The 12,716-nt window shown below is 39.5% G+C and overlaps 1 protein-coding gene across 5 annotated transcripts in view; it reads right to left on the bottom strand.

Annotated features, from left to right (window-relative positions):
• LOC106956175 (G1/S-specific cyclin-D2-like) overlaps positions 1-12,716 on the bottom strand; it is a 73,136-nt gene that overhangs the window by 51,207 nt on the left and 9,213 nt on the right. For 2 of the 5 annotated variants that reach the window (XM_015046832.1, XM_015046836.1), the window contains exon 1: positions 3,070-3,152. The exons of 2 other annotated variants lie outside the window; for them this stretch is intronic. Coding sequence is in view for 1 of the 3 variants with exons in the window: in XM_015046834.1 (XP_014902320.1) it covers positions 3,070-3,096 (27 nt within the window). In the remaining 2 variants the exon portion in view is untranslated. Of the gene's footprint in view, positions 1-3,069; positions 3,157-12,716 lie in introns of those variants that run through there. One more of the 5 variants, XM_015046834.1, reaches the window with a different exon arrangement.

Below are 12,716 nucleotides of genomic sequence, written 5' to 3'. Positions count from 1 at the left end.
TAAATCTACAACAGAATACCTGAGAAAGAAAATAATCCATGTGTTGCATTGGTCCAGTCAAAGTTCACACCTCATCTTGATTTTGTGTCGAAACAAATACCCTCAAACCACAATGAACAAAAACAACATCACAACAACAGTGGACTAAAGCTCCTCCACAGCGATGTGAGAGGCCAATAAAGTCATACGGAAAACAACGACAGAGAGTTTGTGCTGCTGAAAGACATTTCTGCGACACATTGTGGACCTTTAAGACTCATCTTTTGGCCAAAACCTACGAGACCTTTAGCTGTCCAGGTTCTCCTGGGTGCAGATCGATTCGCACTGGAGGTCGTCTCTCTTATTTCTGACGCTGTCCTCACATGGAAACAGAAAACCACAACAGGCTCTTGCAAGTTATCTGCTGCATGAAGACCAAAACCTCAGACTCTTATGATGCACTTTGTATTGTTAAACAGAGCTTTAAATACAACCTGATTCTATTTAAAGTGGAAAAAATAAGACATTCTGAAATATTGTGTTTTTCCTTTACATATTTGGACATCTAATAGAAATTTGTCTAAAGCTCATATATATAGCTTGGAACGTATGAGTCTGGAAAAGGATTTAAGGAGGTCTTAAATAATTTAGAGAGAAGCCAATCCACTGCACAGAAAATAAAAAGTGAGGGACTTTTAAGAAATAGTCAAGATTCCCAGGTTTGGCCATCCAAGTAACTTTACCCTGAGAGCAGCAGCTAAATGAAGCCTTCAGAAAGCCTAAAATATCTTAATGGGACCTAAACTCTTGTGAATGTCTACAATTATGAAGAGACTGCACAGGTTTAACTTTCATTGGAATGTATAAAGAAGTAAAATTTGCTATTTAGAATAAACAAAAATCCAGAATAAAGTTTGTCTGAGAGATATTGTGGACAAAAATGATGATTTTTGAAACGATATTCTTTGGACAGATGAGTCTAAAATGTAATTGTGGAGCCCCCTTATTCACAAGTTGAGGCCAAATGTTTGTTCTTACATTTTGGGCTAATGCTAATGGGTCAGTTTTGACACAAATGAGAGTCTGAGTAATTATTTTTTTTAGTATTGATTATATCAAAATATTGATTATTTTAATAACCAGTTAAAATGCAGTTTAATGTCTTGCGTTAAACAAGGTACATTTTTTACATTTACTTGTTTTTACATCAGAGATAATTTCAAGGTGACTTATGCTTCCTTGAACAGATTAGGATTGGTTTATGGTCTATACAAAACGTGTATTACATATTTTGCCATTCTCAGATAATGAAATTTCACTTTGCTTAATTCTGCTCGTTTCAAACTCCTTTCAGAACGAGCCGTTTTGGGGGACTTTAAATTAAAAAACTGCTACTCATAAACTCCCATTTCCTGAAGTATATCTTTTTAGAACACGAGTAAGACGCAAAAGCAGAAGAAGAGAAGAAGAAGAAGAAGAAGAAGAAGAGCGTCCTGCGGAATAAGAATGCAGCAACTAGTTTCTGGACGGTGAGCCAACAACAAAACACTCGTCTTTTCTCATTATGTAGCAGCAAAACCAGCTCACCGAACGTGCTGGAGTTCTGCTTGGGTTGCTAGGTAACAGGACTGTGCTCGACTAGGGTTGCTAGGAAACAGGCACAGCCTGCAGATTCCGACTTAATATTTGGAAGGTTTTTGAAACTGCTTGTTTTATAGGCACAAAACAAACATTAACATTACCAAAAGAAGCGCTTTTTTTAAGCGCTTGAACTTTTTGGAAGCAGTTGAGACCTAAATGGAAGTGTAAAAATGTTCAAAATGTGAACTCCAAGTCTAAAATTAAACAAAAATATTTCTCAGTAAAGAATTTTAACATCAAACTTAAATGTACATTTAAGATTTATTCTACTTAAATGTACATTGCATGTACATTTAAGTAGAATAAATCTGTGACTCTTTACCTTCAAATAATCTTTTTGCCTCATCATGACATCAATCACAACACCACCTACACAAAGTTACTGCAGTACATAACTTCACAACTCGGTGCAGGACCTGACAGAGAACTGAGAGCGAAAGCTTTCAAAGACTCATTCCTCCAATAGAGTGGCTCGTCTGACGTGTTTCTCTTTTTTTTTTTTTTTTTTTTTTTTTTTTTTTTTTTCTGTTTCTTGCTCAGTCAGTCGTTTCTACCCACAGATGCTGAGTTGCATCTTGGGCCCGACAGGAACTCTGATGTTCTCACCACCTACAGAATCGACGTTTGACAACCATGAGACATTTCACAACTGACGTTCACTTCTCTGTCGCTCATGTGGGTAAACAGCAATGGACAACAGACGGGCGGACGGGCACGTGCCAGCATGCAGAGCGCTGCACCCTCTTCCCACAAAGCCAGAATGCATGCTTTCCCACACTGGCTGCAACAACAATGAAGGGAAAAAAGATGTTCTGGCTATGTAATCAGAAGATCAGCGGACTCTGTTTTGTGTACAATCTTTGCATAGCAGGAAACATGGTGGCATGACTGAGCAAGCTCTATAAGAGATAACGACTGCGCTTTATTAGAGCGGGCGTATCAAACAGCCCTGCCATGTCTCGTATGATGTGTGAGGGTCTGGCCATGGGGTATTACAGACCCACTGAAACCAATTAGGTTTATCTTTGCCATTTTTGTAATGAAATTGCTTTTTTTTTATTGCCTTTTATATGCAAATACTTACAAAATTATTCAGTTCTCTTGAGCTTTTTTGCTATTTGCTATGCAAAAACAGAACATTTCCATGCAATTTATTTGGATTATACGAGATAAACCAACACAAAGTAGTGCAAGAATTTGACGTCGAAGTAAGCAGATAGGGTCTGTGTTTGTATTCACCTCCTTTTAATCTCAGTTTTTCAGTATCTTATCTTCCTGTAATTAATTAAACATGGTTTAAGTCAAGAAATATTCTGGTTACGGATGTGCCAACAGCTATTTATTATCCATTAAATCCATAAACATTGTTTCAACGGCCCATTGTCCTCATGTCATAGATGCAGGCCTTCTTCAACACTGCTGAAGTAAAAAAATATGACGTTAGCAAACCTTGATGGTACGCTGAAGAGTTAACATCCATCTGATTCAGGCTTGTTGGATGCATTCAGGGATGATGGTCCGGTAGACTTGATTCAACTGGGGACCAGATTACAACATTGTTACATTTTCAGCTGCTGTGGTTCGCGTTCACATTGCACTGAATCAAACAAACCAAACCAAGGGCTGGACAAGAAATCAACAACAATATATACTGTGACAGAATATAGGGTTAAGAACGTAGAATATTCATTAATTTCACTGAACTCAAATCCAGAACCACACAGCATTCTGGGGGATGTAGGCAGAGGAAAGGCTGCTCAACCTTTCACAGAAAGCTAAGCAGAGTAGGCGGCATCAACTGTAACTCATTCACTCACTCTTCGGTTACCTACCGTGTTTCCCCGATAGTAAGACACCCCCGATTGTAAGACGTATCAGGGGTTTCAGGGGGGTCTGCTAATATAAGCCGTACCCCGAAAGTAAGACATACGTCTTACTTTTCGGGGAAACACCTCTCATCTAGCTGCGCGCCGCCTCCTGCCCACGTCCACACTGTCCCCCTCTCCATACGTCGCCGCGTCTGCCGCCTCCGTCTGATCCAAATGAGCGCCGCCTCCTGCCCACGCCTGCGCCGTCCCCCTCTCCATACGTTCATTTGACAATTTTTTTCCAATATAAGACATACCCCGAAAGTAAGACATAGTGGGGCTTTTGGGGATAAAAAGAAAGTAAGACACCGTCTTACTTTCGGGGAAACACGGTAGCAACTCACTCACTGATTGGTTACCCAGCAACAACCTGTTGAGTAACTTGCGCACCAGCAGTTTAAGGTTTCATTACTGTGACTTGCAACTGCTTAAAAATAAAAAATTAAGTGCATGGAGTGGAAAGTGTAGATGAAAAAGGGAAGCTCATGTCTCCAGTTTGTATTATTTTAGATATTTAAAACAGGTAACTAATAGATAGTTATCGATATAAACTAAATGAAACGCTTATATCGTGACACGTTTTTCAGCAATATTGTCCAGTCAAAACCAAACCCCTGAAAAACCTGTTACCCTCCTCGCCTGTGGTGGCACTGTACTAAGAACAACCGAAGGAAACAAAATCTCTGAAGAAGGCAACTTCATTCTTCACGGAACGTAAACAAAAATGGAGTTGCGTCAGATCTTAGTGGTTGTATAGTTTGTTTTTTGTCTTGGGGGGAAAAGAATAAGAGTAATGTCTCCCGCTACAGCTAGACATGCATGTTTGTTTTGGTTGTATTTACTCAGAATGCCCGGTGCCATAGTTCAGTCCCTGCTTTGGGAGGAGTGTCCGGTCTGCTTGGCAATCACTTATGCATTTGAACCACAATAGAGTTCACTTTAATTGAACCGAGACCTAGGTTATTAGGAGGACTAGAGTTCCCCTTTTTTGGTCTGCATCAGTGTTTGATTACACATTCACACCTCCTCAAATGAATCAGACTAACTGGAGTTAGATTAAAGCAGACTAAGCGGAGCTGGAGTTAAAGATGTTACATTAGACGAAACAAGGGGAGAGGTTTACCTTTCAAGTGGAAGTTGACCCTAAACATATAACCACACACAATTGTCAAAAAGTTCAATGGTACCATTGTCAACAAGATCTGAACCAGCTTCAGCTTCATACGCTCATCTATCCCACTTATGCCGAGACTTTCAGGATCACACCTTGGAGCAAAACTGCATTGCAAGCTGAGAAATCGCACACTGGTTTCAGCATGACAAAGAGTCGCTGGCGGTTGCTCCTCTGCAGCCCCAGAGGAGTAGTCGCTCAGCCCCGCAGTAATGGAACACTGTGTGGGCCGAGAAGTTCATTGAAGTTGGCTCTCACAGGCCTTCCACATGAAAACGCTTTTGCAATGTCATATCACGGAGAATAGCGCAGTTATCCGGACGAGTTGAACGGTGGATTGTGCATCGGATCAAACGGGCTAGCCTGGGGCGCACAATATCAGATTTCATCTGGGGTTGAGGGCCTTCATTCATTTTCTGACATTTACAGTTGGACCGGTGGACCCCTCTTCGAGGCCTCTTGGCTCTGGGTCTGCACTGAGGCCCTGTCAGCCACTCTGGAAAAACCCGCTGCATCTGACTTGCATTGCCTGGCTCCACTTGTGTGTTCTGTTTGGCCCGTGCTGCTGGAGGAGGAGAGCGGGCCAATTACCAGTCGCCGCTGCGAGACCAATATGATGTCATCCTCCCGCTACGCTATAACAGGCTGCAGATGAGAGAGGCTGGGCCCCCTCAGCAGCCCCTTTCACTTAACACAAAGCAGAAGGGCTTTAAGAAATTAATCTTAAAGACTTGGGAACTTTTCTCTTCATCTAATCTCACTATTATCATTTAAAAATATTAGGTGTGCATCACTTTGCAGTTGTTAATACATGCCAGAACCTTGCATGAATACCTCAGATAAGACCTCATGGGAAAACTTTGAGCATGTTTTTCTATTTGAAGCTCCCTGCACTTGAAAGATGTGCAACCAACAACCTCAAAAAAAGTCACCTATATGACCCGGTTTGAGCTTTGATTTGCAGCAACGCTTCCTCTTTCCCTGGAAAGTGAACTGCACTCTCACACATCAAAGGTAAGAGTTTAAGAGCAACGTTGAGAGGATACTCAAATGCTCGAAGATGCAGGAACATGCTCGCAAAACTCAAGAGACTACTTAAGCGGTATCCCAGAAGGCCTTGCATTTCCTGGGAAGTCATGAAGCCACATCAGACGATGAGAAGGGGCCTGTGGGCTGCAGCAGATCTCCTCTCATTTCCCCACATACTCCATTTCCAACGCCCCACAACCGCACACTACATATAGACTCCGAGAATAATATATAGCCACGGCTGCAGCACAGAGAATAAACAGCTTTGATTGTTTTGGGTGTGATTTAATCTCAGTTTGAAAAAGGAAGCCTTTTTCAGACTCTGTAAAAACTGTCAGCTGTCATTCCTATGCTAAGACAGGTATTGTTTCGCAGGCAAAAGGAAAGCTTTAGGGCACGTCTGAAACGGTTCAACAGCAGGAATAAACACTCCTTTGCATTTAGACTGAAAACTTCCTGTTTAGCAGGATTGTTTTTCTTGGTAAATTTGATGGAAGTTGGTTTTCATCCAAACTTCTGGTAAACATGTTTCTATGAACGTTAACTCGGTACTCCAACCTGTTTAGGAGGATTTATTACCTAATCATGTTGTTTCACTTGTAACAAGACATTTTCCCCATGCTACAAGTGTTACATGTTACAAGTATTAAGATATTTGCACAAGAAATTAGACCAAATATACTTGGTAAGATCTTATGTTTTTGCATTGAGAATGTCAATATCCACAGTAAAACAAGCCCTGTACTGACATTGTCTGAAAGGCTGCTCAGCGAGAAAGAAGCCATTTATCCAAAAGCAACACAAAACATCCAGATTACAGTTGCTAAACACACTCAGGAAGTGACCACTGTTCAATTTGGTGGATATATTTGTGTGGTACAGAGTTGGGAGTATTAGGTTTAGTTGGTGTTTTTACTGCAGGAGGGACTCTTGGGCACTTCATAAAACATATGGCAACATGACAAAAGAACATTATTGAAGCAACGTCTCAAGATGTCAGCCAGGAAGTTAAAGATTGGGACTAAATGGATGAAGATCCTCAAGAGCCAATGTAAAACCAAGTGTTTAAAACACAAAACATTTTAAAAATGGATAATAATTCACAGTTCTGCATAATTTTGAGGATGAAATCTCTGTTTCATCAATCAATGACCTTGACGTACGTCAGCTGGTAATCTGTGTTTGGTAGCAAAGTGGAAATTAAACTTTAGTTGAAAGAGGATCAAAGAACACAGCAGAAGATTTTAAGGCAACTTTCGAAGTCTGAAAAAACTTTAACCACAACATCCATATTTTACATCTCTACCCTTAAGCCTAGTTACACAATAAACATGTTTTCTTTCGTTTTTACAAGTACCGTTGGTGTGTTTTTCTCACATGGTTTTCTAATCTTGAATGCAGCTCTACCTACACATAAATATGGTTTTAACCAGAAACTAAATAAGTATCTTTGATTCACACGTCCACAAACCATAAATTTTTGGGGCCCACGCCTAGTAACATGTCATTCTTTCATTCCTGCTGCAGGGAAATCTGTGCAGGTTCAGACCAAACTCACTCCCACACAATTTAATGCAAGTAGCTAAATGGACAACCCAACTGCCATGTGCAATCATGAGAAAGGAAGCATGCAGCGCTGTTATCACAAGTCCCATCGTCCCCTTTCATGTCTGCAGACTCCTCCGTGTAAGAAGACCTCTTCTTTGTCAATGTGTCTTTAGGTTTGTGTCACAGAGACTGTGAGAGCCATGCATTCCTTTGCCATCCAACCTCTGTCCGGCCTGGACTTTCCCACAGAACTCTAAACCCTGTGAATGAGAGTAAGCCTTTGTTTCTGGCATTTTTCATCCCTATCCCAGCAACTTCCACATATTGGAATGCACCAGGAATGCCAGCACCAGCTACCTGGCATTAGAGAGTCTTTGTGCGGAAATAGGAGAGGCTAGGTCAAAGAGGTCCGACAAAGGATGGCTCGGCTTCTCAAGGTGGCCGGCGCAAATAAAAGAGTGATTAAACAGCAAAGCAGGGGTCAAGCATTACGAGGTTCACCAAGGAAGACCTCGAAAGCACAATGACAGTGTTCGCATCTTGGAGAGTTTCGCTATGACTTCTTCATGTCTACTGTAGAAATTATTAACTGGAGCAGTGGTGTAGCAACTGATTGGCATGCATACACAAGCTGAAGTATTTAACCGGCTGCTTTGAGGTTATCATTGGCTGAAGGCTGACACGGTGAGGTATTGGTTACCCTCGAGGTGCAATTCCAGTCATTCCTGTCGACTGAGAGACAACCAGCACTGGAGTTTAATTTAAAGGAAGGCGATACAGATTTACTAAACAGATAGTTGGACATGATTAAAGTGATGGCTCTCTTGGTGTCTTCATTTATGGTCCTGGAGACTTTTACCATCTCAAGATAACTCCAATCTCAAATATACCAATGTGGTTTGTGCAAAACGCTACTTTGCAAAGCTTTAAATTTCATCCAATTACTATTAGTTGGTGAGTATTAACCTAAAGATATAAATTTGGATTTAAATCAATTACCATCACATTGGAAAGTTAATTTTAGTAATTTAATTGAAATCAAACTCAGTTACTCTACACTCATTTCACCAAGTGTTATGAAAACCCAAAAATGTAATTTAAAAAATCCATATTACATAAAACACACACATAAATATATATATATATATATATATATATATATATATATTTTTTTTTTTTAAATCTAATATTGCACATTTTTAAAAAGTCACTATTAAAGTAATTGGCTGTTCAAAGTTCTGCACATTAATGTAAAGTTAAGTAGAAGGAAAAAATGTAGCAGAAAATGTTGCAAACATTGTGAACAAATAATTAAGTGGAGATTCACAAGGTGAAATAAAAGCTTAAAGACTCACCATGTTCAGATATATCATGAACATGGTCTGCAAAACAACTAGTCAGAATAATCAGGATTAATTGATTATTGAAATAATCATAAACTAATTTAATAATCAATTAATCAATTACACACTCAAAAAAGCCAACGTAGTGAGAACAGTAACTAAGCCCAAACTGTGCAAAAATATATACATTTTACATTTAAGATAAAAACAGCTTTGTCTGTAAATATGTTTTACCTGAAACTGCTCAAGTGACATTTTAGGTTCACCAGGTTCAAATTCACTAAAGGAATGCTGTTAGACAATACAATGTTCTCTTATTTAAACAGAAATCTAATTATTTGCTTCTCTGACTACATTCCTAATATTGTATAAAAAAGGCTTATGTGGTAAATAAAAGATAAGCAGAAAGTTCCAATATATTTATTTAATTAATCGTCAGAATAATCGATAGAATAGATCCTGAACTATTTCTTTAAGGGTGTTTTCCGTCCAGAAGATTCTGTTTGACTGGAGACCAAAATTGCTAAATTTGTTACATTTTCAGCTAATTGGTTTGCTTTCACACTACACTGTGTAAAATGACCCAAACTAATTGAAAAACTTGTTCCCCTCCTCGCTTGTGGTGGCGCTGCACCAAGAACCACTGACGAAGACACAAGTACGACTTCCTTCTTTGTAAAATATACACAAAAATGGAGTAGCATCAGATTTTAGCGGTTGTAGGATTTCTTGTCTTTGGTAAAACATCACAAGGTATTTCTCCAGCTGTAGCGCTTGACTCCTGCATATGTTTTGATTGTATTTACCCAGAATGCCCTGTCCTATAGTCCACTTCCTGCTTGCCATTCACATATGCATTCAAACTACGCCAGAGTTCGCTTCAACCAAACTGAGAATGAGGTTTCTAAGTGGACCGGTTTGCTTTTACAAATACACATTTGCAAACAAAACGAACCGGACTTTCTAGACAAGCAAACTAGAGTTTGATTAAAGCAGGCTAAACAGGGTTGGCGTTACTGCACCCTAAGACACCACTCGATGTTTAATCAACTCTTTTATTGTTGTTGCCCAAAAGACAAACATTCAGACAAACAAGAGTCCGACAGTAAAGCTAATTCAAGTGCAACATGAGCGGCTGATCTTCCCTGGATCCTGAGCCTGAAGATAAGGAGACCAGATAAGGTGATAACTGGAGGGACTCATGAAGGCAAGGGTGGGGCTTAGGGTGGGGGTTATCAAAGGCCCTGCAGTTGCCGCCTGCAAGGACAACATCTGTAGCTCTGCACTGCTGGAAGTCTACTTTACAATAATATAAATATCCAGAGCAATAACTGAGACTGAATATGTATCATTAGCCACTAAACAGCAGTATCGCTTGCCATTTTGAGTCAGATGAAAGCGGCTTAATCCCAACCTCGGTTCAGCTCCAAACCAGATCTGAATCCACTCTGTCGGGTTCCTAGAAAACTCAGCAGATGTTCTGTTTATTACTCTGAGATTGCCAAGAATCTCTGGGAGGACGAGCGAACACGGGAAGACCAGACTCCCCTTTCTCCCTCCTGAGAGGACATTTTATTCGCTCATGGAAAAGACGAAACATCTTACTTGACATGAAATCACTTTCGGCAAACTTTCCAAAATAACTTCCGGTTTTTTTATCTGGATTTCTTTGCACAGAGGAGAACTCGGTTTTCAGCTTTCTCTTGCATGCTTTATCTGATTTACCAATTTTGTTTTATATGAGGGGAAAAATCTAAGTCATGCAGCAGAGATTTCCCTTCAGTTCTTGTTTGGTATTTACCAAAGCAGACTTCACCATGGTCACCGGCCCTGCATGTTGAGCAAAAAGGGAATCGTTTCCTATTTGCTTCATTATGTAACCAAAGAAAAGCTGCACAACCAGCCTCACCACCTCTTAAACATCCAGAGGTTTGCTATAAAGTAATCTCTAAAGGATCAGAAGAGTTTGGATGGGGCTTGTTAAAGGGTCTCTGTCTGCACAATCTGGGTGAAACGTTCATCTCTTTAGTTCTAGTGCAAAAATAGCTGCTTTTCACAATCAACTGAGTGCAGAAAATGAGAAGTGAAAGAGACAGAGTGGAAATGTTTACTTCTTTATTTTGTGAGAATGCGATAATGAAGAAGTTATGAATGAAGAACACGTTGCATTGTTTTAGTCCAAATTAGACTAAGATCTGGTTTTTATTTGTCGAATGCAGTTTGACCGGAGAAAAGCGTGTTTCACTGTAAGTTGGAATGTGATTGTAAGGGAGAATTAGCGTGTAAACTGCAGCTCCGTTAACACGTGGAGTCCCTCATGACAGAGCCGTGACGCTTTCTTAAAGGTACAATGACGCAATTTTCCAAACTCAAACTCAGAGTCAAAAGCCTGAACTGAGAATGAAAACAAACATTCACTCTGAGAAACTATAGGGGAGGGATGGATGGATGGATGGATGGATGGATGGATGGATGGATGGATGGATGGATGAAAGGACAGGATGGATGGATGGATAGACAGGATGGATGGATGGATGGATGGATGGATGGATGGATGGATGGATGGACAGACATGATGGATGGATGTAACTTTTAGGTACATCTTTTCAGACTGCGTTTTTAATCAGTTTGTCTCCTTTAAAACCAATTTTCCTGCGTTGCCATGGAAACGACAAATATTTCTCTACAGACTGCGTTTCCATCTGCAAGATGAACAAGCCATCTCCCCATCTATGAGCAGCAGTGAGGAATACTGTTTATATTTTGATGTTTGTCTTCTCTACTTTCACTTTCTGGTGTAAAAGAATAAATTTAAAGTTTTTATTGGCGGCTTCAGTTCATCAGCAGGAACCGTTACAATGGAGACACTCTTACTTTTTATTCTGTTAAATTACTTTATTCAGCTTTATAAAGTTTGCTTGTTACATTTTACTGAACCGTGTTTTATTGTTTCTGGTTTGTTTTATTTTTCAGAACTTTGCTCCTACTTTATTGGTTTTAAGCTTCATATTAAAAATAAATGCCACTGAACACTGATCCTAAAACTTTAACACATATCCTTAAAGCTGTTTGTTGTGGTTCCATCTTTGTGTTTAATGTTTAAACCTTTCCCAAAAAAATATAAAAGACTTTATAACGTAGTAGGAACGAAAACCAGCTACTTTTGAATTGTTTCAGGCCTAAAACAGTATAATTTTCCAAATATAAAACACTTAATCTGGGCAGTTTTAAGCATTTTTCCATCTCTACAAGTTGTTCAGTTCTTACTGTGCCATGTTTTCATTTACTTCAATACGATTTTCTATTATTTGCAAGGTAAAAATAATAAACATTGATCAATTTTCCAGGAGATTTTGCAAAAACATTGTGAAAAATTGTGAAGTATCATACCAGCTGTGCATCTGCAACACTGGAAATCAACAGAAATGTCAACATTTCTGCAGCTATCAAGTCAAAAACCAAAATGCTGGAAAGGATTAAATCTGCAGGCAAGTCAAATGCATTTGAATTAGCAAAAAGTAACACCAGGGTCTCTCAAAACATTCGTTTTATATATTTACTCAACTGCTTTTCTATTAGAAATGAAATCTAAGAGCTACTCTTTCCCAAAGAACATAAAATAGTGATGACTTCTGGAGCAAGAAGTTGGAACTTGCTAAAAGATAAAGTCAGACGTAGGAGTTTATCTTGTGAAATCCTCATAAAAAGGAGAAAATGCAACAGTGCTTTCAAACAGTGAGATTCCATGGATTACATTGGATATGCTCACCTAGTAACAGGTAAACACACATCAACACTGACTCGAAAGCATAAAAAAAAAATGTCCAAATTAAACAAAATCAGTCAAACGTGTTGGAGGCCTGAGGTACAGCAAACTGCAGCCTGTTTGACCTCCACTTCACATCTGTTTCACTTGTGGTTTTACTGATTTACCGTGTCAATCATTATCGCCGTCGGAGAAACAATACGGCAAAACAAAACATCATAAGGTGTCCTTGGATGACTAGCGAACACACGACCAAGATAAAGGGCATTATTGCCGATATTATGATGCACTATAAAGTGTGAGTAACCATACCCAGAGGCCTTTGGTCTGCCGAACAATAGACACAAAAGCCTTCTGCTTTCGCTTAAAGA

Source organism: Poecilia latipinna, unplaced genomic scaffold (genome assembly GCF_001443285.1).
Source record: "Poecilia latipinna isolate Pla-1442-1.1 unplaced genomic scaffold, P_latipinna-1.0 Scaffold794, whole genome shotgun sequence".
Classification (NCBI taxonomy): Eukaryota; Metazoa; Chordata; class Actinopteri; order Cyprinodontiformes; family Poeciliidae; genus Poecilia; species Poecilia latipinna.
Note: the sequence above shows the minus strand (reverse complement) of the source record. Positions and strands in the feature narration are given on the sequence as shown.